This window comes from Squalius cephalus, assembly GCF_949319135.1.
Source record: "Squalius cephalus genome assembly, chromosome: 11".
Classification (NCBI taxonomy): Eukaryota; Metazoa; Chordata; class Actinopteri; order Cypriniformes; family Leuciscidae; genus Squalius; species Squalius cephalus.
The window spans coordinates 10022824-10049428 of record NC_137132.1 but is presented as its reverse complement, the minus strand read 5'-3'; the positions used below and the strand labels follow the sequence as shown (position 1 = coordinate 10049428).

The window sequence follows — 26605 nt, the reverse complement described above, 5'->3', positions numbered from 1 at the left end:
TTGTGTGAGAATCAGAGTGATATTTAAGTTGTGGTTGTTCTCTAAAACTCTTAAAATCCTCCTCTTTGGTGCAAAAATAGTGATGTATGATTTGTGAACAAATGATTCTTGTGTAGATCAAATGAGTCATATCTTTTTTGAATTAATTTTTTTGATCTGGTTCACAAAACTGGTCTACTGTATGGAACACTTTATGACCTTTGTGGTGCTTTTTTGAAGCTTGGATGTCTTAGTCCCAGTTCATTGTAAAAAGAGTGACCAGAATATGGGAATTCATTCATATTTTCCAAACTATGAGCAACCAGTACAAATTTGTCAAAAATGATCCTTTTGTGTAACGTAAACTGAGGTTTGGAACATCAGTAAATAATAACATAATTTTACTTTTTGTTTCAACTGTCATAATTTATTCACCCTCATGTCGTCCCAAACCCCTTTTAATTTCTTTATTCATGAACCACTGGCATTTGGTGACATTGACATCAAACTTGATGCATCTTGGCGGGTCGAGTTCGAATATGCAGAGAACAAAATGACATGGCACAAAGAAATGCTCCATTATTGGAATAGAGTTTATTATTGTGGTTTGGATTATCATAATAATCATTTTTTACAGTGTATCATTTTCATTCAAAGCTCATGGCGCTGTATTTTCACAAACATCTGATCATAAAGAAGTTAAGAGTCACAGTGATGGCAAAGGTTAAAGAAACACCAACTCATGTGCTGATGTTTCACGACTGATTCTCGCTCTCAACTATTTACACATTCATACACAATCACAAATACAAATAAAAACCATCTCATATCATTTAATGCTACTGAAAACCATCATATCTGCAAATACTGCATGGGCAGAGAAACCCGCATACACAAGAAATTGAAAAACCAAGAAAAATGTTCACATGGTGAAGCTTGTATCTGCCCTCTTGTAATTAGTTACGGCTTAAACCACGTCCTGTTATCTTCAGTGTGGTTTCATGAGTTACCAGAACTTGATATTGTTTTTGTGGTCCACTTACAACATCCATATTTTTCTTCATAAAACTATTTTAGTGACTGCACTCTGAAAGGAACTGAAATTTATGTCATCTGTCCATCCTTGTGAAAGATACCTATGTATAAGAAAGCTAGCTCTGGATCTTTAGTCACATTTTTGTAGAATTAAACACAGGCATATTATGGGTTTATAAAGTACTAACTTGGTTTAATTCCAGTTTTGTTTTTTATTAGGATATTATAATAATTATGCCTGTAAAGTACATAGACCTTGTTGTTTGGCACCCTGACTCTGTTCCATAATCTAGTGAACTGCCTCGCCATTGATTCCAGTCATTTGATGTTTGCATGTTGCTAACAGTACTTTAATGGGTACAAAGAATACATACAGAATATACTGTGTGCACAAATATTGCTGCAATGTATTCTGGGATCCACAATGAAATGAGATGCTATCTTAGAATCTGGTCAAAATAAGGTATCTCAGTTTTACTGTCTATGGAACAGCCTCACATCAGGAGCCCGTAAGATGCATTGCAATGCTAGGCACTTCACTAGATTTGAGAACAGAGCTCCTGTGCCTCAGCTTTACATAAAGGGGAAAATCCTACAATGTCCAGGTCACATTTAATCCCAAACTCAAAAGACAAAAAATTAAATTACATTTTGCATGTAGAAAATTAGCATATTTCATTAGGTTTTATTACAAAGCCTATATTTAGGAACATGTTCCTTGCGGTATTATCCTCTCAGTGCATTCTGTAACAAATACTTCCCTCGCGGGTCAAAATGACCCGAAGCCCTAAAATTATACTTTTTTCTTATTTCTTATTTTATTTGATATTTTTTAAAGCATTTTTTGGGGGAGATTTTTTTATTTTATGTACCTTTAAATTAAGTTTTATCAATAAATAATATATTTAAGCACATTCTTCGCATTCTTTCAACTTGGATTGAAAATAACCTAAAAAAAACCATGCATAAACTCAAAATATCTCACATTGGATCAATTTTGGTGTCTTTGCTGAAAATATATAACATGATATTTCATGACTCTTGCCACTAGATGGCCTTATAGCACTATATCGAGCAAATGAGCTATTCCGCTGGGTCCTAAAGTCAGTTATTGAGTTTATCTCTTCAGAATGCTTTCAAATACACATGTAGACATTATTACATAATTTTTTGGAAAAGTTTTAGCATTTGTAGTATTTTGAGCATTTTTTAGGTTTTTCTATGTATACTGGAGCATTCCTCGCATTCCATTCATTCATAAGGGCTTTGAATTGACATGCGAGGGAAGGATTTGTTACTCTTTTTTTATTACAACCACAAACTCCTCAAATCAAGTAAAAAAAAATTGTGCGCATTCGTGGTTCAAGTGCGACAAAGGTCCTAAGGTCTTGGATCCCTCCAATGAACACTCAATTAAAAAAAAAATAATAAAATGAGTTTGGAGTCAAAATGACCCGAGGGAATGAAAACTGGGTCAAATTTTCAATGTTTAATGCAAATTGGTGTTTTAATAGATTTTTTTTGTAATTCCCATTATTCTCATTGGTGATTTTCATTAAATTATCATTACTGTAATACTAATTTTAACTGTATTACAGTAAAAAAAAAACTACAGCACTACAGCAATGAGAATTTGGAGAGAATATGCTTAATTCACATTAAAATAATGCCACAAAATCATAAGTCAAGCAAAATATAATTTCTTACTTTGGATTTTCGAGTGAAATGTGACTTGGGATTAATAGGGTTCATGACATTCTTCCAATGAGCATTTTATTTTTTCATTACACCTTTATATAACAGGCAATGTTCTACACACTTCGGTTCCCAGAATCTTCCCCACATTTCTGCCACAAAAGCTGTAAACGTAATTCCAGTGGTTTTAGAACTAGAATGTCTGGCCATGGATGAAGTGCTACGTGTATGCAACAATATACTATAAGTGCTTGGACATGATACATGACAAATAGACACACTTAACCACACCCACCCCGCCCACAACCCCCCAAAAGCCCCCAAATTTATTATAGGAAGATTAGGCCATGATATTTTCTCATGACTAGTGGGAAAAGAAAAAAAAAATCTTTTGGGGCCTTTGCACGCATGAAGTCTTTCAACTCGGTGTTGACTATATATGGCTATGACCTTGAATTTATCATTTTTCAAGTGATTCTTTTTTTTTTCAGATGTTTAAAGACAATTCTTTTTTTTTACAAAAATGAAAATTCTACGCTGTTCAAAAGTTCTAATCTTTATTTTCACTGCGATCCCTCTGTCAGTCAAGGACCTGTGGACTGTGCTTTCTTATGTATTGTTTCCTTAGGAATGTCTTATTTGGGAATTGCCGCCATGCTACTTTTGTCCATACTTGCATATTCCTGTGTGGTTTCTTAAATTCATTGGGACTTGGAAAAAAATATATAGGTGGGCCCATGTCCTGGGGGCCAAGTAGGTTAGTAGTACGCGCAACGCGCTCCTCATCAAAGAGCCTCCTACCCAATGACGGTCCTGTATATTCCCAATGGTTTGGGCCTCAACGATGGCCCCTCTGTGTAAGTTGCATGATGTCCTTCATATGTTCAGTATGGCTTTGACTGCTTGTCCAGAGAGAGGAAGACACACTAACAAAATAACAGGAAAGAGGATTCTGGGAAGACTGTTTGACAAACCTCAAGTTCTTCTGTAGTTCCTCTCTCAATGTTGTGCTGTCCTTTACAATCACTTCCGCCTCTCCTTTAGATATTTGTTTCTGTCTTACTCCCTCAATCCTCGTCTGTCCCTGCCGCCCCCCTCAGTCCGTTCATACAGAAGGGCAGAGTTGGAGGAAAGGTGGGTTCGGCTGGAGAAAAGCCGCTAAAAGGAGGCAGAGACGCGATCCTTTGCAGGTGGGGAAAGAAAGCGGGAGTTTTGACCACATGGTCCGAGTGGTGCCCGTCAGCGTGAGCTGTAGGCATCTCAGGTGGGGCGTAGCGGATGGTGCTGGGAGCGTAGAGACTCTGAGGCCCCTGTGGGCCAAGCGCCAGGGGGTGAAAGAGCACACGTCCCGCAGCCCCACTCGCAGTCAGTCTCTGCAGGAGCTCGAAGTCTGGAGCGCGCCCTCCGTGGATGGACCGTTCATCTCTTGGCAGGGACGAGGCTAAGATGGGTGGAGACAGAGTCGGGGACGGGGGGTTGAACAGACCCTTGGATGGAGCTTCTGTCGGGGTGGGGTTTTGAGGTTGGGAAGGTGGACTGCTGCCATTGGTTCCTACACTGCTGTGCTGAGGTTGGCTCCAGCGCCTCCCAGAACCTGCACCTAGAGTTGTGCCTATCACTTCTTGTTCAGTCTTAATATTCGACCCAGAACTGGTCACCACGCTCTTAAGGTGCTGGATCACAGCGCGGCCGTTGTGGATCTTACCTGCTCCGTTGGCCCCATTGCCTTGTTTCAGCGCCCCCTCTTCGCTCTTCACCCGTTTGCTGGTGGGGTTGTGGTCCCACTCGCTCACTCTCTCATCGTCCTCTTCCACCTCGCTGTCGCTGGCTTGGTCCGAGGAGGTACATGGGCTGTCTTCTCTCTGACGAAACACTTCAATCCGCCTCCTCGCCTCGGGAGGACCACTTTCAGGGTCAGACTGGTGCGATCTCTTCCTGGTGCTCTCTGATTGGCTGGCAGCAGTGTGCGAAAAGGGTTCCTTCCCTTTGTGGTCTGTCTCAGACCTGCCTTTCAATGGCTGTGTCGCCGTGGAGCCTGGAGAAAAGATAAGTGTGCTGATTCGGGCTGTTGAGTAGCTTATTACCAGTGTTTGGATAGATAATTGTGTGTGGGGCTAAGAGCATACCTTGTGCCTTTGGAGAGGTGTCACGTGGGGAGGAGCTTGCTTGAAGCCGCTCTGCCCTCAGGCTTTCTGGGAGTTGTGATAAGTCCAGAGGCATGTCTGCCAGCTCTGTTCGACTGAAAATACAGATAAAAGAGTGCAAGCAGTTTACCTTAGGGAGCTTTACACATTTGACAGTCTAAATGCTAAACCCTGTGCCACAGGTTAACAGTGATTCTCCAATTATTTAGTATGGCTGAATCACACAACAGGAGGTTGCACTATATGAGGTACTAATACCTATACATCATATAGTGCCTGATATACTAATACCTATACCTCAAACTATACCTCATATAGTGAGTCCTGTTCCAAAATTTAGGTTAGCTGCCTACCTAGGCAGCGCTTTAAGGCATCATATAGACACTCCCAACACAAAGGCTTTTCCAACAGATAGGCAACAGCATTAAAGTAGGCATGACATGCTCTTATTGGCAATGATTCACCCATGCATGCATACATTTTATTTTTTCCTCCAACTTTAAAATGACTTGTTTGTCAAAAAGACAGAATCTCATGTATCAACCTCTTACACAGTGTGTTTATATGTTGTTGTTTTTCCTCATCTTGGTGTAGTTTATGTTAGGTCCAGCATTTGTCTTCCTTTTTTGAAATCATCATACAGCACAATTGGTCAACTGTTGTTTTTAATTGTGCTCTATAAATATGGCAGTGATATTGAGAAGGGAATCCGAAAATGTTTCGCAACAAAGTCAGTGAAAAAAATATCCAAGATGGCAGACAGATAAATATAAAATAGATGTATTTGACCCAAAATTTGTGTTTTATGTATTTTATACTTAAATCATTGTTGGCTTAGCAACATATGCTTATGGAAAAATCTATTGGGATAAATTGTAAACATAACCGAGTCTCGTGCTGTGCATGAGAACTTGGTTTTGTGCCAATAAATGACCTTTGCTCACTATGTAGAAAGTTCCAAATCAGTCACAGGTTTCATGATGGTTAGGAAGATTTTTGAACATAGCTATAATAGAGTTTCCTCCTCACAGAGAATAACAGTGTGGAATGAGATGTACTCACTTGTGATAACGCTTCCAACACACACACACACCAGAAAAACCCTTCTGAACATGAACATGACTCCAGCAGGGTGCTATAGAAGTTAATTAGCTATCGTAATTACAAAGCTAATTAACTAAAACACCATTCAGCCAGAAAATTTTGACATCCATTTGGTGTAATTATATATCACCAGTCCAATTATCACTGAAATTCAGCCAATTTTTTTCTTGTTTTTGTCTGACTTCTTTGAACGTGTGTGCACTTGTGTGATGAAGATTACTGCAGACAGATGGAGAGGAAGAGCGTTTACAAGTGCCACTGTGGAAACTCTCATCACATTAACATATTTTTTATACTGTAGCGCAACACTCAAAAACACAAATACATAAGGTCACTAAGAAGCTGACCTGAGCACATAGTTGACCCAGATGACGTTACGCTCATGGGGCGCTTTGTGGTTAATGGACACGGTGGCACAGGACTGAATCCACAGATACCCTCCTCTCTTCTGCAGCCACCGATAATACCTAGTCACAACCTGCCCTTTCCGCAGCACTAAGAGAGAAGGGAAATAATTACTGAAGGAGTCAGATTAAATATTAGGGTTGAATATCTGAAAACCACAATACATTTCTTAAACCTGGAAGTGGAGAAGAGTTACACAATTTGTTTATTTGGCTAGGGGGCGATGTTGTCAAAATGTAATTAGCAGCTTCAGGCTCTTAAACTGCCCAAACATATACAACTGTTCTTTAAATGTTGACCAGTTCAAACAAACATTATTTTCTTTTTCCATTCATTTTATGCTGCCACCATCACAAAAGATCTTCATATTTCCTGATCTGTCCTACAGTACATTACAGGATAACAGTTTGTTGGTCATTATGACAAGATAAAACCCAAAAGCGTGATCAAGTTCATGACATTAAATGCGTACTTACAAATTATAATAAAATAAATATAAAAGAAAATGATGAAAAGAAAAGAAATTTGAGAGAGCTGTGTAGCTATTTTAGTTTATCAAGATTGCGAATATAAATATTTGCTTGATTGGGAGGTGAAAAAAAGCTAGCACAAATCCTGACAGGCTTACAGTCTTCATGGCTCTGCCTGATGGTGTCCAGGTCTTCCGCATGGATAAAGTTGTAGCAGGTTTGGCCAACCACCTCAGCTGGGCTCAGGTCCATATACTCTGAAATCCTACAAAACCCACACAAGGACACATATAAAGGCCAATTCACACTTCACCGACAGACAATACCTCAGTATGTCACTTCTCAGACATTCCACGACCCGACAAGTGACAATTCAACATGTCCAATCAGCGAAAACAAGCTCGGACAGACACCAACAGTTGCTGTCAATGTGAACTGGCCTTAAGAGTGACTCTCTACAACACTTACTTCCATTTATTATGGCAGATTTATTAAGTGCACGTGTTATTTTACAGCACGTGTACTTACTCCAAAGTACTGGGTAATATAAGGGTAACTACATGGGTTCAGGTTAGGTTCAGGGTTAGTACCTAGTTATTGCAATTACTATAATAAGTACATAGTATGTACAAGCGGAACAGGACTGAAAAATAAAGTGCTATCGTTTACTTTATTAAATGTCAGTTTGCTTCACAGACACTGAAAAAGTTGAATTTTGAGTGCACAAAAATTTAACTTTCGGCCATGTAGTGCAATTCTATTCCACAGGCTTGGGACACAGTGTTTATGCAATCAAATATGGTACACGTTATTATTTACAATAATTAAGGGCAAACACTCTGGCAAAGGTAGTTACTAGCTAGAGATGATGTAATTGAGACTGAAAGGCATGCTGGGAGGTTACCTGTTCTCGCAGTAGCTGATCTGCAGATCCATGTTGACGCGGAAGACAAACATGTTACTTTCCATGCGCACCTCATTGAGCGTGGAGGGCGGAAGCGTGTGCGCCAGAGCAACCAATCCCATTGGCCGATGCAAGGGGCGGGGGGAGCCTGGCACCAGGGCTGGCCGGCACCGAATCCGACCTGTCACATGAATCACCTGAATTCACCGGAATTAAATGAGCAGTTCAGTTTATGAAATCATTCAAACACTCATAAAAATTATTAAATGCTAATATTCTAGTCAAACAGTGTTGAAGCCCTTGTGGGCTTCAGTTTTAATCTCTCCTCACATTCAGTTTCGCTTTAAATTCGTTTAGGCTTGGTGTTTATAATATTTGTTGTTTAAATGAATGCCAAGTTTTTATACTTAATATTTTATATTTAACGGTATACAGAACAAGAATATATTCATGGGGTAAGGGGAACTTCAATTTTATAATGTTTGTAAACACTATTTTTATTTACCAGTATTTTACATGGATGTAATAATAAAATGTGACTTAAAACACCATTGTGACTAATCTGTACTTTTTTTTCTTTTAACAATATGCAATTTTGACCCGGTGCAACTTTATTTATGGAAAATATGGTACAAAAGTAAAGAGACTAAGTCATAGGCTGTGTCCGAAATTGCCCCCTATAAACTTAAATAAGGCACTATTTGAAGGGACAGCCATTTCTTGTGGTGTTCGAAACCATAGTGGACGTTATCGAGTGCACTCATTTAATCCAACAATGCACCGCAATAACGAGTGTACAACCGATGTACACTCAACGGCTAGAAAATACCCATAATGCACTGTGAGAGTCGTGCGGCGAATGAATTCCCGCATCTGACCAAAAGATGGCGCCGCAGCTGAATCATCCATGCATCCAATTCCTTTTTTATTGATTATTAAATTGTTTAATTAAGTTTTATACATAGTTAGTTACCATGACAGAGTTCAAGATTAATCTTTTCATTACTACTGGAGCTGCCAGTTTGCTAAGTTTCAAATGATTAGTCAACAGCAAGCTCAAACTATGCAAAAGCGGCAGCCCTTCCAGCATTCAGTGTCCGAATTCACTCACTCGTTTTCATTCACTCCATCAAGTAGTCTATTTTAGTGGAGTAATGTAGGGAATAGTGAATGAGGGGAATAAGGGGCGATTTCAGACAGCCATAGTTTTGCAACAGCAGCAGCTCTGGGCATGTGACCAAAAGCGCAAATCTTATTGGTTTGTCCAGTTTTTCCAGTTTCAAAGTGCGATGGAAAAGATATTAGAACGCCTCTTTGTAAAAAAATCCTCTCGCTTTGATGGGATGCGAATGTTCACACCGTTCTGAACAGATGCATTAACAGTCGTTTATTCAAATTAAGATTGCACGAAACATTAGTCTTGGTGTGAACAGAAATCCTACTTTTGTTGTACATTTTACAATCCTCACACATGTAACAAGTTCCACATGAAGGACTCACTTTATAGCCTGAGGATTTAACATGGAGGCCACGCTTGGTGAGGGTGGATTTCATCCGGATGAAGAAGCCCCGTTCTGAAAACTCTCTGACTGGAGAACAGGGGCTGGACGGAGCTACAGGGGAAAACACACAACACAAAGATGAACCTTTGAACAATATTTCACAGTCCACAGATCTGATATGACAACAAAAGTTAACAGCTGGACAGCCAGCACACTCTCATGGCAAATCCAAACTAGTTTATGTTTTGGTGATTTTTTTTCTTTTTCTTCATTTTTACGATCTTATTTGTACGTTTTTGTACGATCTGCTTATGTTCCATTGAGGGTTAAAGTGTTAGTTCACCCAAAAATGAAAATTGTCATCATGTGCTAACCCTCATGTCATTCCAAACTTTCATTCATCTCCAGAACACAAAAGAAGATCTTTTTAATGAAATTTGAGAGATTTCTCTCCCTTCATTGACAGCTGTAGGACACTAATATTTTGACGCTTCAAAAAGTTCATAGATCGTAAAACTAATCCATATGAATTGAGTGGTTTAGTCCAAATTTTCTGAAGAGACTCGATCACTTTATAAAATGAACAGGTTTAATTTAGTCTTTTTTTCACATATAAACATTGATCAGCAAACAAAGAGAAGCTCAACCGAACATGCTTGACGCACGAGAATGAACCTCATTGGTTCTTGCAAAAGCTCAAATGTGCTGCGTAACACGAGAATGAACCTCATTGGTTCTTGCAAAAGCTCAAACGTGCTGCGTAACACGAGAATGAACCTCATTGGTTCTTGCTGAAGCTCAAACGTGCTGCGTAACACAAGAATGAACCTCATTGGTTCTTGCTGAAGCTCAAACGTGCTGCGTAACACGAGAATGAACCTCATTGGTTCTTGCACAAGCTCAAACGTGCTGCGTAACACGAGAATGAACCTCACTGGTTCTTGCTGAAGCTCAAACGTGCTGCGTAACACGAGAATGAACCTCATTGGTTTCATTTGTTAGTTTTACGATCTCTCTATGAACTTTTTGAAGCGTCAAAGAGGTAGTTGCGTAGCTGTCAATGGAGGGTCAGAAATCTCTCAGATTTCATTAAAAAGATCTTCATTTGTGTTCTGAAGATGAACGAAAGTCTAACAGGGTTGGAACGACATGAGGATGAGTAATTAATGACAGAATTTTTGGGTGAACTAGGCTAACCCTTTAATGTTAGGGATGGACCTTCATGATTATTTTTTTTTTCTTCTTCTATTTAAAAAATATATATATATTTAGTTTTCAAATAACTCAATTCGTTCAAATTTATATGAATTTGCCAAAACATAAATAGTTATGTTTTTAATGAGTTCGGGTTGGTGAAGCTCAGAACAACCAATGTTGAGAAATATGCAGGAAAGAACTATAATTATTTTTTTCCTGTGGCCCACTTATAATATTGGTCAAGGTTTTTAGCACCCAAAGCAGTGATATTTTTGTTTTTCACAGTCCTTTTCCACCCTCTCTCTGACCCTTAGAATTAAACAAGTGTTTTTTTGCTGCTGTGCTTTAAGCCTTCTATGCAAATACCCTCTTGACAATGAGAAACAGCACTTTGCTGCAGAACAGCTGGTCTTCTACCTAGGATCAGCACAAAATCTGATGGGTTTTGGTGTGCCAACACTGAATAGTGTATGTGGGTGATCACGTGTTAAAATGTATGTACTGTATCTTATTGACGATAAAAAGTTACTGCTGCGCATTTTCATTATATGATTTGAGTTCTAAAAGTTACAATATACTTAGAGTCTCCATAAGTACCAAACTATTGAGGAAAAATATAAGTTAAATAAAGCTACCTGGTTCTGGAGTGCCAGCCAGTGAAGATGCGGAGGCGGAGCTTGAAGCACTCTCATGGGACGTTTGACAGCCTGCCTCGGCTCGGAGGTGTGGCCTAATGCCAAGACGCTCTGCCATCTCGACATGATCCGCAGGGTGGATGTAATCGAACACGCTACTGCCAGTCAACTCCACCTGAGCAGGCAGATACACATACATACACATGCACACAGATCAATACAGAGTAACATTCATTTAAGAAACATGACATAGATCACAACATATTGGCTAACAACCAATGAGAGACCTTGAAAAAATAAATAAACAAGATCGTCTATAGCTATTCCTACATATGTAATGCGCAAGTATACACAAGCACACACATATTCCTAAACCCTTACACTGGGGAAGCAAACATCAGAGAGAAATAAAAGCAACGCTACACATAAAACATTAATTATAGTGTACCATGACCTCGAATTAATAGTTTACCTGCTGCATTTTACAAAATGTGTAAGAAACTCAAAACAGGCTGGCTTCATAAAACTTAAATCACCAACCATGAATAGAGTCAAAAATGTTATAAAAATGAACAAAAGAAAAACCTACAAGTCATTCTTAAAGGAATAGCTGAGACAAAAATAAAACGTTCTGTCATCATTTATTCAAATCAGTTTTCCTCCACCCGTGGAACACAAAAGCATGTCCAAGCTGCTCTTTACCATACAAACAAAAGTGGAAAGGGGACCAAGATGGTCAATATCTTTTTGACTCCAAGGCCCCCCATTGTTCACTACAATATTCAGGGGCCCAACATTCCTAGTTTCTGTCAATTTAATTTACAGAAGAATTTTTCAGTTTAACCTTCACACTCTTTTTAAACAACGAATTTGCATGACTCTTCCAGTTGTTCATGATTTAATGGATAAGATCCAAGGATGAGGATTTAAAAAATATATTTATAGTCAATTTCTACATGCTAAAATACTTAAGAGTTTGGCTTATCTCGAAAAATGTGTATTCATAATAAATTGCCTATGGATTTTTAAGATTGTATTAATTCACATGCCTTCTCCAGGTCTAAAAATCACACTTTTAAAATTAAGCTACGTCATATATCCAGGTTTTCCAAGAAAGTAGGAATCCTGGTTCTTCAAAGAAAAACTAAGAAATATCTTGATCTGTATTTGCTTTAACTTATTTCAATGCCTATTTTGTCCCTTTGGACTTTTTGACTAATTTCTATAACGTTGTTAAATCTATACATGGTTGGTGTGTTAAGTTTTGTGAAGCTCAGCTGTTTTGAGTTTCCTATACAATTTCTAAAAAGCAGCAAGTAGAATAAATTACATTTAAACATATTTTTTTTTTTAAATCAAGTTATCTTGAGGCACGCTTTGGAAGACTGCTGAGGCCCCCTAGTTATGAACCACTGTCCAATACAACATAATGTGATTTAAAAAAAAAAAAAAAAAAAAAAAAAAAATTGCAAGCATGAAGGAGATTTGACAGCAGTGACAGAAAAAAAAAGAAAAAAAAAATATTTAAAATGCATTTTGTATTTTCATATTATTTTGCACATTTATTTTATATTTATGGCTTTAGAAGACTACAGGAATGATCATAATTATGGACTTCTATGTTACTTTTAAGGGGAGGGAATGACCTTTCTTTGTTTGAAAAAAGAGCAGCCTGGACATTCTGCAAAACAGATCCTTTTGTGTTGCACAAAAGAAAAAGGCATACAAGACTGGATCCAGAAGATGAGTACATGATAACATTTTTTTTTTTTTTTTTTTACAATATTCCCATAACACCTTACTTAACTAGTAAGGGTTAAAAATGGTCTAATTTGCATTTCTGCGACTCCTGGATCTATAAAAAAAAAGTAATCTGTGTGGGTCAGATTTCATTCTACAGTATCCTGATAAAAGGCCGGTTTCTCCCTCACACCCTTGTCTGTGGGACACAGCCATTTATTATGGGATTAGATCCATTTACGGAGGGATTTTAAAGGATTTTCCGCTGGCCGTCAAGGACACTAATGTGTGTGTGCAAGGCAGGTTGCATGCAAACAGAGGGAAGAGCAGAAAGGAGGCGGTGGATGAAAAGCGGGGCTGTGTAATTGGGGATCAGTTGAGGGATGAATTGAGAAGAGTCTGGGGTTTTAAGCCAGTGTCGGCTAATTGAGAGGTAAAGGTGGAGGTAAATCCAGCAGACAGGTGGTCTGGCTTGGAGAACTTAATCTGATCCACAGTGCCTTGGAGAGGGATGTTTAGCTTGTTGGAGTGGCGCTGATGGGATCTCAGATTTTTGGAAGCAAGTAGACACCAAAGGTGCATGAAGGAGCTTTTGGGAAATCTCAATTAAAAGGATCCACTGGAGGACACTGGGTCTGTAAGAATAAATGTAACTGTGGAAAAAGCAAAAACACTGATTCATTTGAGTCAACACTGTAATAATTTGTCCTGAAATTCTCTTTAATTTAACCTGCAATTTTCCTTTATTTTCTATATAGGTTCTATATTTATATAAATATTTCATTTTATATATAAAAATATTGTCCATCTAACTGAAATTTGTTTATTTCAAAATGTATCTTTTAATTTTCATTTATTTAAAATGGCCCATGGTATCCACTTCATTGCATTTTAAGAGGTTATGTCATGTCCAAACAGTGAAACTTTAAAAAGTAGATCTCAAGACACCTGCATTATATTCCATTTTGTTGCTCTCCATCTTGCTGTTTTTGAAAACAAAAACACGTCCTGTGTGACCGGCTCCTTGCTTATTCTGTGCTGTTGCCTGTGTGGTGGCCTGTAGTAGCGTGTCAGGGGCCGTTCACTGGACGCGTTCTTGCATTCAAAATCAGCTAGATGCAGTGAAATGGACAAGAATGCATGTGACTTTTAAGCTTAACTGTGTTTATCTTGACACAGTCGTGCTCATGGTTCAACACAGAAATATATAGATATATACATATACATATATATACATACATACATACACATACATATATATATATATACACACACACACAAAACGTCATAGATCTGAAGGGATTGAAGACTGATGCAGAGATGGCTTTTTCTGGTGAACAGGTAAGACATTTCAGTGGCTCAAAAGCTAGCTAGATAACTTGTGATGTGTGATTGATCTGACAGAGCAATTGTTAGATCTAAACATCAGTAAAGTGCTTTATTTTAAAAACGTTTACGTTTTTATTTTTGGCTGGAACAATTGCATGAATTCTTTTTCCGGATATATGTCAAGTAGGACACTCTTCTTATGACATGTCGATGTACTGTACAATGACCAGAGTTGCCACGTCTGCGCAACAAAACTAGCCACAATGGCCAATCAAAAATAGCCCAAAAATCAACCAGCGGCAAGAGTTTAAAAGGAAGCCCAAGATAAAATTATATTATATTATAATATAATAATAATATTATATTGATGCATACTGTATAATTCTAATTATTAACTTTTCCCACACCATTAACGGAAATTTCCATCATTTATGAGACAACGCTTCCCCACATTGACAGAATTTTTTGGGTATTATTAAAAAGAAGAGGCTCTGTATTATATATTGCATATTTTGATATTCATACAACAAAATATTCTGGGGGCCATGAAACTAGTGAAAATTATAAAAAAATGCTGGCGCTGACTATAGCAACTTTTTTCAAAAATGCTGGCAGGGGAAAGAGTTAATATAAATATATGTGTGTGTGTGTGTGTGTGTGTGTGTGTGTGTATTTTTTTTTTTATATATAGATCCTTATATTTCATCATTTCATAATTACCTATACAGTATAAAATTAACATCCTAACAACCATAACAAGAACCCAAAAGAACAATTTGTTTGAAAATCAGACATCAGTAGAAAGGCTCTTCTCAAAGAGATGTTGAAAGAGGAATGAGAAATAGAAGAAGTGAGAAAAGGTTGTTGGTAAGTGTTAAGAAGAGGGTTGAGAAGAGAGGGAGAGAGAGAGAGCGGGAGAGAGCAAGAGAAAGACATGATATAAATAATAGCTGGGATTTAATATGTATGAGGCGTCCGGGCAGTTGTCCACAACACTCTCTCAGTCTGCTTCTGACTGATGGGAGAGGAGCAAGAGAAGAGGACGAGGAGGAGGAAGAGATGGGGAGGAGGCAAGGTGATGGGTCTGCATACTAATCAGCCTAGGATCAATTTCCCACCCCATACACCCCTCCATATTTCCCAGATGCTGTGGCTCTGGCCGTGGAGAGGAGACGAGGGGCTAAGCTCCTAGACCTCCATCTAGGCCTGAAGCTTTGGCTTCTGTAGGGCAAGCAGTCTGGAAGCAGGCGTATCATCCCGCTTTCAAGGTTCCTGACCCTGCGTAATCCGCCTAAGGAACCCTACTGTCTTTTCGAGAGGTCACAAGGATTAACCAGAAGGGATGGCTCTATCTACGATGGTGTGTCATGACCTCTGACACAACAAGTGGGGTCTTGTGCTTACAGTTAATGTATTTCCTCCCGTGTTGACCTTTAGAGACCCAGACAGAGACCGGACTGAAGGACCGTGGCCGTGTAAACTCGACCAGACAACAATAGAGAGCTGCAGTGATGGCATATTTTTGTAGACCAACCTGGAAGTTAGCATCACACTGGTTCCCTCGACAGAAACCCAATAGGATTTTTCTATTGGCTTTTGGATTGTCGCAAAAAATAAGCTGTGTGATCAGCAAAAGTTTATGATACGTTCTGTCAATTAAGATCATTTTCGCAAATTAACTCAAAATAATATGCGCACATCCAAAAACTTTAGGCAGGTGCATGATCAGATAAAGCACTACGCTAATTAATAAACAAAAATCAGCACATTGCCACTGCCGCTCCCAAAAATCGATTTAAAATATATCCAAATTAAGCCTAAATACAATTGCCAGAAATAAGCCTTAGACTATAAACAAACTACACCACGGTTGCTCGACTTCAACATCACCACCACTAAGCTTCCGACAACTCTTTCAGTCTTTATAAAAAAAAAACATTTTCACTAAAAGTTTGAGATGTAATAGTTTGCAAGAGTGCAGACTAGTGAGTAGATGGGTTTACCTGTTCGGCTGATGATGTTTAATGTCTCAAACAACCCCTATAGTCCCATTAAGCCACTTGTTAGCAAGACACGTAAAAGCACACTTGACTGAATTGATGTTTCTCGTGATTCTAAACACCTTTTTACCGTGCATCATTGGTCAATCTATAAATTAGAGTAAAAAAATCAACAATTCCTTATCTTATTTTTAGTGTTTAATACACTAAAGGAGGCTGTACTGTACCAACTACCTCAGGGGGGACTAAATGCTGCTAGGTGGAACAAACTGTAATTTGCACTACTGTCTGGTCAGAATAAATGAAAAGAAACCTACAATTGGTTTTGATGCTTTTTCCTGTTTTCCCGAACTCGTATCGAACCGTGACCCCAAAAACTGAGGTACGTACCGAAACGTGACTTCTGTGTTCCGTTACACCCCTACTATATACATTACTTTTGTCATACTTTTTTAATCGATTAGTAACATGCTAACGTCAAAGAGTTGTGCGCTTCATGTAAGTAGCACATTGTAGTATTTTTGTGTGGCATGTTTTTCTTTCTTTCTGTGAACTGTTCCAAAATAAGTCATGTATGAATTCATTTTTTTCAATTTGGACGCTGCCTAAAGGTGTGAGGCTGAAGGTTTTCCCCACACATATTTCGCAGACGTTGGTTAGATGAATTCGGTGTGTTGACCAGGTACCCTGCTTAGGTTCATACATCGCTACACTATTGACATTAGACAATGGACCTATTTTTGCCTGTGAAATTTCACAAAAAATATGCTAATGTGATGCACCTTTAGAGGGTAGTTCCCTGTAAGCAGTGAGCATTGAAAACTTCTTCTGAATATGCCTCCTGCTTGTGCAGGTATTCAGGAATCAGAATTTGTCAATAATGAAACCGCAAGACGCCCATAAAAGGGTTGACCACTCACAATTCCACTTGTTTTCCTCAACCATCCAAACTCATTCACATCTATTTTCCCTCCTAAACTCACTATCTGTCTTCCCATCCCCCCTCAGACCCATCCGAGAGTGTGTTTGTGTGTGTGTGTATTCTTTTTTGCCACACAATCAATGTGGCTTTTAAGATGTCTATCGATTTGTTCCCGAGACAGACCCCGGCTCGCTGGAGCGATGCTTTGATTGCTGTGCGAGTAATTACTGTTATTATTTATGCATCTGGGTGAAATGGCAGGACTTAACATTCCCTGTACAAGAGGCCACAGGCAATCAACAGAGAGAAAGCACCTGGAGAGGCGAGAGGCTCAAGATGGGAAGAGAGCTGGAGAAATGAGCACAGGGACACAGGGAAATTCACAATACGCAAAAAACACAACCATAGATGAACACAGATGAAAGTATATCACCGGGGTTTTATAGCATAAACTAGCATAAACTGTCAATCGATTTCCGATTTCGATCAAATTAGTTACACAACAGTTAGAACAATAACTGCATATTTCAATATTTGTCCAAGTTAGATGCATAATGATCTTTCACACAAAAAGCGCTTCATCTATTTTTATAAAAATGTATTATGTATTATGCAATTTTTTAAAGTCCTCCTGCAGTCAATAATTCTATAACTAATCTCCGATAATCAAAATGACATATCTAAACATTCTTTCCTGTGATAATAATTTCTTCATGCCTTTAAATAGCTTGAATGTAATAGTACATGGAACCATGAATATGCATATTGGTCCCCGCCTCCACTCAAAGCAGCTCAGACTACCTGATCCACTCGGTCTGTTGTACCGACACACAGTGCCAAGTGGAAATATTGGTTTAATTCAGCCGTACATGTTTGAACCAGAAACTGATTCAGAAGAAGAAATGGAAGAGTGAATTATACAGACTCGTCTATAAGTCGATGTATCAGAATGTTAATGTGTTTTATGTATTGCTCTATACGTCGGGCACATAACGGTAATTGATATGATTAGCCTTTGGCTGGACTACATTATCAAACAGCTAATAGTGTGTTGCTAATGTTACACAAACCATGTTCCCGTTCGCCATCTCAGCGTCAGACAGTTACCTTCTAAAACTCAGCATCCTTAGAAACACTTTGAACAACTGAATGTCAGTGGAGAAAGGCATACAGTTCATCACATGGGCGTCAGTTTGGTTTGAAATGTGCTGGGGACAGAGATGCATTCGGAAGTGCATTTTCAGAAGTTCTGGGTACAATGACGCATTCATTTTTTTTCTCTCTTTCGCACAGGTCATGTTTTGAAAGACGATGTCCTGTAGCCTACTAATGTAAATAAATAAAAATGTATACAAAAATGTGATGATGTCCGACTCATTTTATGAAGAAGAAAGCCTTAAGTTTTCAAAAAGCATTAGACTATGACCCACTATTCTGCTTCATAAGTACCATGTTGACAATATGATATGACGTGGTTTAATGTACCTAAACAATGATTACCAAATTTCTCTCTCACATTGCTCCTCATAACCACTGAAAACGGTCAAATTTCGAACCAAAAGTCAAATTATGGACGTAATCTGACATATAGGGCCCTATTTTAACGATCTGAAACGCAAGTATCAAGCGCAAAACGCAAGTAACTTTGTGGGCGGGTCTTGGGTGCTGTTGCTATTATACCGGCGGGATAAATGACTCTTGCGCCCGAAGCAAATCTAAAATGGGTTGGTCTGAAGTAGCTTCATTATTCATAGGTGTGGTTTGGGTGTAACGTGAAATAAACCAATCAGAGCGACATCTCAAATTCCCTTTAAAAGCAGGCGCGCTTGTTCTATAGCGGATTCCTATTATAACGGCGGATTTGCCAGGCGCACGCCAGGAGCGGTTCACAGCCGAGGAGACCGACGTTCTCGTCAGGGACGTTGGGGATGGAGAAACACACCCAAATTAACTTAGGTTAAACAGGCGAATGATAGTAAATGTGTAAACTAGATGTATGCTTTTATAATAAACTATCTATCTATCTATCTATCTATCTATCTATCTATTTATCGTAATAATGTACGATTTGCAAAAATGAAAACCGCTGCTTCTGTGTAGATGAGAGAATCAAAGTGCGCGTTGTGCACTCTACATTGTTTATGGCCAAGCATGCGCCCTTAAAATAGCATATGAATAACATGCGCAACGCACCACTGACTTTAAGGTAGTTTTTTTCGGTCAGTGGCGGAATTGTTTTCTAAACCTGCAAAATAGCATGAGGCTATTATCGTGGATTATCTCTTTGCGCTGAACCGCCCTGGGGAGCGCAAATCTATTTCTTAGTTAACCGACGTGCGTCTGTGGAGGGAAAAGTCCGCTGTGCGCGGGTGCAAAATAGGAATGATACATGCGTCGGTGTACAAAGTCAATTGCGCTGGGTGCAAGATAGGGCCCTAAGCGTTTCTGCTTCAAATTTTCAGCAGAGCAGCGGAGCGGCTGTGGGTTGACTCCCCACGGTTCTCATGGGCTTTATATACAAGTCCTAACGTGAAAAAGCTTTACGTGGTTTAATGTACCTAAACACCGATCACCAAATTTCTCTCTCATATTGCTCCTCATAACCACTGAAAACTGTCAAAAAAATCGAACCCAAAGTCCAATTATTATGGACGTTAAGTTAAAAGTGGTGGGTACAAACTTTTACCTACCCACCGTCCCCACCGAAATCGAAGCCTATGGTTCATCATAACATCGTAATATACATCATATACATAATTCACCCACTATGTTGCTAACTGTACACTATTTTTCCTGTCCCTTCTTAAAGATGTTCTTGTGCTCACTGTGGAAAAGCCCCACTCCGCACGTTGACGAGATTAGTTACATGTTTCTGACGGTAGGAAACAATATTTTTGAGACTGTCTTTGGTTCACTTAAGTTTTAAGGAGAAAATACTCAGCAATGGTGTTGACTTATGAATTTGCACATGGTGTGTCTTAAAAGCATTTTTGTTAAAAACATATAAACGACACTGAAGAGTTACCATAATAGTTAGTTGCACTAAATTAACACATTAAATTAACAGCCTAAGCATAAAGTATGCTATACTGTGTAAGCATTTCCGTCTCACCTGTGAAAGGCCAAGGTAGATGGACACAGTCTCTGAGATATACAGAAATCTGCCTTCTTGACTGACCACGAACACGAATCCATCCAGAGACTGCAAAGAGAAAAACACAACTGTAGCTGAAACTTTACATGTACTTTAGTATGTTACTCAACACATCAAAAGAAGTGTACTTCTTTAAAGCATGACAACAGATTATTCAAACATTTAAAATGCACTATAAAACTTAATTTGACATTATTACACAATGCACTTTTGTGCACTCAAGTGTGTTGTCATGAAAATGTACTCTAAGTACACTTAAGTGAACTTATTTCATTAATATTGTATTATCTGCATGTATAGATTTTCCAAAAACAACAACAAATGCTTTTAAGATTTGAAGTCCATGCAATACAAGCATAGTACTTTTTAACAAGGATTGACTGTCCTACCTAAAAGTAAGTTTTGCACAACACTACACAATCACAGCCAGTCAGAATATATCGTTTAATGTCAATATGAAATCAATCGATTGAAATTACTTTCTTCTTCAGCTAATGTCATCAGACCCATTTATTTTCAATTTATTTTATTATTTTTTACATATCGACACCACTTTTCATGATGTAATGCCTAAAGGATAACATACATTTTTTTCCCCTCATTAATTATCATCTTTCACTTAGAAATGTCACCTTACGGATGTAAAGTTGGTTGTGAATGCTGTTTTATACAGCGTCGCAGAAATATGAGAGATGCCGTTAACATTTTTGTGGTGTAACACTTCAAACTTAAACTAGAACTAACCAACAAATAAAAATCAATACTGCTGAACAAATCTCAAGATTTTTATGGAATCAAGTCTATGGCTGTAGACATAAGCATCGACTTCAAAGCGAAAACAACATGAGGGAAGAATCAAATTGATTTAGACAGAAACCACAACATCTTCCCCTGACTTCAAAATACACTGGTACACCAGAACAGCGCTTGGCAGATAAAAAGCGTACAGTCACCCAATTACAGGACTCATTTAAAGAATAATATTAATTGTAATAACACACAGGCACGAGTGAAGCAGAGTGGGCACTTTAGTTGAGAACGACTGATGTTGTTGCGGCGGTAATTTATGCAAGTGACGAGTTCACTATGCAAATGAGAGTGGACCGGAATGACAGGAATCTTGGAAATAAAGCGCAATTATGTAGTTATTACTGACAGAAGACGAGACAAAGAATCATAAGGATTTTCAGAAGTTTTAATTTGATTTCTATCAGCGCCGTCCCTCTTTGAACATTTTACTTTTTTTCTCAAGGTAACCCTTCTAATAATAATAAAAAAATTATCTTACAAATTACTCCTTTTTTTTCCTTTCTTTTTTTTTTTTAAGTCAGACAGCCAAATTCCAGTACTTATGGCATATTGCTCATCATTTTAAACAACAAGACATATGTGCAAAAGCGACTTCAAAACAGTTCTGACACAAGACATTTATTGCATGCATGAATGGAGTTGCATTAGAAAATGCATTTATTTGACTGTAAAAACTGTAATATTGTGAAATTACTGTTTTCTTTTTTAATATGTTTTCGAAGCTGAATTTTCAGCATCATTACTCCAGTCTTCAGTGTCACATGATCCTTCAGAAATCATTCTAATATGCTGATTTGCCACTCAAGAAACATTTCTTCTTATTATTATCATCAAATGTTACTTTTTTAAAATAAAAATTTCAGCATTTATTTGAATAGTGTTGTAAACAGTTTCCACAAAAATGTTAAGCAGCAAATAATAATTTAATTGTAACAGTCACATAGTATACTGTAAAAAGATGCACATCACATGACTAACATTGATATCTGTAAATGCACATAAATGAAACTCATGTTTATTTTCATATTTACCTGCAGTAGATGAGCTCCCATGTGCTGTTCAAATATGTCAGTGACCAACGAATGACTTGTTCTTCGTACTGCATAAAAAAAAAGAAATAAAAAATGCAATCACGTTTCAGAAGCTGTTTAAAGCCAATCGTCTGTCATTTTACTATTTAAATTAAAAGTTGTATTACTGTGATGATACTCTCAAACATATTCATAATAATAATAATAAGAGTTCCAAACTCTTTAACAAAACAAAGCAGAACAACTGTAATATTCTCAAACATTGACACATCTTGACAGTCACACTCTTTGGTTACTACAGGAGGAAACAGCTGATAATAGCGTTAAGCAGCTGTTAATACACCCTCCCAGTTCTTTACTGGTATTTCAGAGAGACTATCAAAGACAGCGAACGTCAGAGCCGCTGAGGTTTATTGGGCTGATAACACAGACAGAGACATGCTAATTCATCCTCAGCACACAACTGCATCCTGGGCCGCCTGTCATCACAAAACAAACAAATTTACAAATCACACAAATGACATTCGAGGTGCATTTCAAACATGCCTCGCTCTGATCTTCCGCTGTGGAAGCCCAGTTGAAATTCCCTGCACTCACAGCAGGACGTGCGCGAGTGTGCGTGTGTGTGTGTGTGGCTAGGATGCTTGTGGCAATCAATAAGTGTTTTGAGAGGATGACAGCGTTTGTCTGAGTTGCTACTAAACGGAAGACGGACTGTGAGCTCACTTCTATAAACCTTTTTCCCGTGGTACTCCTGCCACAATTCAAGTGTTCGCCTGACAAAATACACACCTTCAGAAAAGCGACGTGAACAGATACAGAAATGAAAGGTCTAGTTCTAGCACACCTACAAATGCCATTTATTCACATTCTTGTCAACCCTTGTGAAAAACAAGTACACTTTAACACACTCAAAGAATTAGCCTCTTAGAAAGAGTATTACTACTGAAATGAAATACTATGAAATAATATGAATTATACCATGGTCTGTCTGAATACTCGATTCCGATTGGCTGGAAGGTGTGCAATAAAACAGTTTAATGCACAGGTAGTTCCAAGTCAGTTTAACTATCAGTAATAAAAATAGCTTCGCTACATTATATATCTTAGCAACGAGGGGGTTACATCACTTTGTTTTCTAGCCTAATAGAGAGAGAGATGCTGAACAGATAGATGTATGAATCTCTCTCTCTCTCTTTCTCAATAATTAATTCAAATAAATGTAATCTTACGCACTACTTCTCTGTGTCTGATTCAAAGCAGACAGAATGTTAGATCTAACTGTAGCCGTAACTGATGAAAATAACCATCAATTTTACCCTTCCGGGCAAATATTGTGCTGAAAACATCAATAACAGCTTTAACTTGTCAATGCTGGCAAATGACCATGGTAAAAGTGTTTAGCTAGCCGTGGATTATCTCTTACATAATATATATATATATATATATATATATATATATATATATATATATATAAGGATATACTAAAGTGCGATTAATTTCAGACAATTAACTGCATGTTAAGTGCAATTAAATGACAATGTATTATAGTTTAAATTTATATTAAATGCAGTTAGCTTAACTTTAAAGTCCTTTTTTACTCGCTTAAGTAGGACTTAAGTACATCTTTATATATAATTTAATAATAACTTCTATAATCGTTGAAATGTGTCTACTGTCAAATGCACTGATAAGCATTTATGGTCAACTAAAATAAACTTTAATGTTCTATGTAAACTTGTAAGTTAATTATTTAAAAATATTTGTAATTACACATTTATAGACCTTATGTGCCAGAGAAACAAACACGGAAAATCCTTAGAATGTTGTGTTTTGATCTTCTGTTTTTTGCAGAAGCTTTGTATGGCATCGCTGTCGAAGAGTAATTAGCTGGTGGATTTACTTATTGTCGAGTTAACAAAGTATTGTTTGATATGTTTGAAGCAGACGTCAAAATAAAATTTAGTAGACTGGGAAGTTTTTAAAACGAGTGGTTCATTCATAAATCCGTAAGATTTTACCTTCATGCTGTGGAAATGCAAACTGCGAAGTGCTGAAAAAGGGCGGGGCTAATGTTGCAATTCAGTACATTTACAATAAATTAATTTTGAATTAAATACACTATAGATCAAATTAAAATCAAGTACTTGTGCTTTAGTATATTAGTCAACACATCAAAATAAGTGGACTTCTTTAAAGCACGACAAAATATTAAAACAATTATTTGAAACGTACTTTAAAGTAAAATTTTGCATTTGACGTAAAGTGCACTTTTTAAAACGTAAGTGTGAAGAAACAGTCATGAAAGTGTACTCTCTTAAAGTGGCCTTTAATTTTACAGTTTTTTTTTAAATGTACTATTTGAAGTACACTACAAGTGCACATTCAATAAAATTAAGCACACTTCTCTTTCACAAGGGAATCCAAATCTGTATGACTGTCATTATTACTCATTTGATAATCTTCCTCTCTTTTGTAAGTCCTTAATACGCAAAAAAACACAATTTAATATAATTTAATATAGTTGTATGGACCACTTTTATGATACTTATTATGGTGCTTTTCTGTCATTCTTGGAACAGCCCTTGTCCCCTTTTATTTTCATGTGGAAAGGAGCAGCCAGTACATTTCACAAAATAGCTCCTTTTGACTTCCACTGAAGAAAAATTAAATAAAATAAAAAATTTTTTTTACAAACATTAGCACATTTAAACATTAGAACACACTGAAAATAATTCAGTCCCTGCACCCAAACTACACACCCCAAAACTCAGTGGCACTTTAAGAATGGGGTCCCCTCACTGGAATATCAATGAGTCTGTCCCATTCAGAGGCCTGAAAAGGGGGTCTGGCGCAGAAAGCGGGATCACCACTCAGTACTTGTGGGTACACAGAGCACTGCTTGTTCGTCTTTGGGGGTCACATGCTTGTTGACGATTGAATAGTCAAGCAACCCCCCTCATCCAAACACCGTGGGTCTTCCCACAGGGCTGTGAGTGATGCAGTCGAGCTATAGGGCAGGGCTGACAGGAGCCATACTGCCTGATGGATGGACAATAGTCGGCCCTCATTTCCCAAAGTCAGTCGCAACAGCAGAGGCTAATGCGAAGTCGAACCGGGCCCAATAGGGCAGAGGATGAGAATGATGGTGATGTTCCTCAGACTGAGGGTCTAAAGGATCTATTTGATAAAGCAAATCTGTTAGCATTGGATACTTTAATGATTACAATTCTGTCATGACAACTCTCTGAGAGATTGGTATGGTAATAGAGATTGGCATGGTAATGGATATGGCAATGTTAATGTATTTGGTCTTGGCGGAATAGATCTGTTACGACGCTGCTGCTGCTGTAGAGCAAGTACCGAGACTTGCTACTGCCAATACATTCACGGACATTGCTGTGAGCATGTAGGACATGCTGCTGCTACTGCACATGTAACATACATGAATCAACCCCCGTAGCAGATCTATACAGGTGGAGCTGGGGAAGGTGGAGGGTTCCTGGAAGCGCGCTGCAGACTGTTAACAGCAGCACTACCAGTATTTGAATGTTGAGCTGCAGCTCATTTGCCGCTGATGCAACAGCAACCAATCAGCTGTGCCATGTATATAATGATGTGATCGCTACCAAATAAGTAGCCTGCGCCATTTAGAGTTTCACTGATGATGCATCCCAGCGCATCCTTAGGATGCATCTTTCAACTATAACATATAAAATTTATTTATATTTATTTTAAATATGATATATTTATATTTATATATTTATATTTATATATATATAATGTAATATTTGTAATATTGTAATATTTAATATTTTGTAATATTAATATTGTAATATTTAAATCTTGTCATATATTAATTGCAAGATTTAATTTGTGTGTGTGTATGTATATATATATATATATATATATATATTGCAATTAATATATGTCAATATTTAAATATTACAATTATAAACAATTACAATTTACATCTTTAGGAAATACTTGTTTTCAAGGCATTTATTGATTTAAGTTTTGTTCTGAAAATTGTTTTTAATTGTTTTAAGCATAAACCTCACAGAATTGTGTTACATTAAATATTAAAGATTCTCAATATTTCATTTGAACAAATGTTTAATCATCTTACACAACAATTTCAATATTTTTTACTAGAAAACATGGCAAATAATTGTTCTTCTATTTATTCTATTGTGTCAGCTTTCATCTCATTTTGTTTATTTTTATTTTCCTTATGGAATTTTTAGAGAAACATTTTAGAGCAAGTTTTAAACATGAATCCTAACTGAGAATGAGAAACCTCTGCGTAATAACAGGTTCATGTTAATTCCAGCTTGACTCGTGGGTCAGCTTTGAGGGTCTTTGGGACGTTGAAGCACAATAATGAATGAAATAACTAAAGTCATTTGACTTTCTTCTCCTTCACACTCAGCTCATTTTGACTCTTTCATTTCTTTCCTCTTTTCCTTCTCCCCCTTCTTCAAGCTGACAACCTTTTAACAAAGTTCGAAGGTTACTATGGAAACTGCAAGGTTGGCCTTTCATTCCA

General features: G+C 37.7%; 1 protein-coding gene across 6 annotated transcripts in view; it reads right to left on the bottom strand.

The window, feature by feature from the left end:
* Positions 1-558: 558 nt before the first annotated feature.
* The window catches only part of npas1 (neuronal PAS domain protein 1), an 80781-nt gene continuing 54734 nt past the window's right edge, over positions 559-26605 (bottom strand). For all 6 annotated transcript variants that reach the window (XM_079885722.1, XM_079885723.1, XM_079885720.1 and 3 more), the window contains 9 exons: positions 22057-22124; positions 20174-20263; positions 11071-11245; positions 9237-9349; positions 7737-7933; positions 6991-7097; positions 6305-6452; positions 4836-4948; positions 559-4744 (listed from right to left, as the gene is read on the bottom strand). In XM_079885722.1, coding sequence (XP_079741848.1) covers positions 3777-4744; positions 4836-4948; positions 6305-6452; positions 6991-7097; positions 7737-7933; positions 9237-9349; positions 11071-11245; positions 20174-20263; positions 22057-22124 — 1979 coding nt within the window. In that variant the 3' untranslated portion in view covers positions 559-3776. The remainder of the gene's footprint in view (positions 4745-4835; positions 4949-6304; positions 6453-6990; positions 7098-7736; positions 7934-9236; positions 9350-11070; positions 11246-20173; positions 20264-22056; positions 22125-26605) is intronic.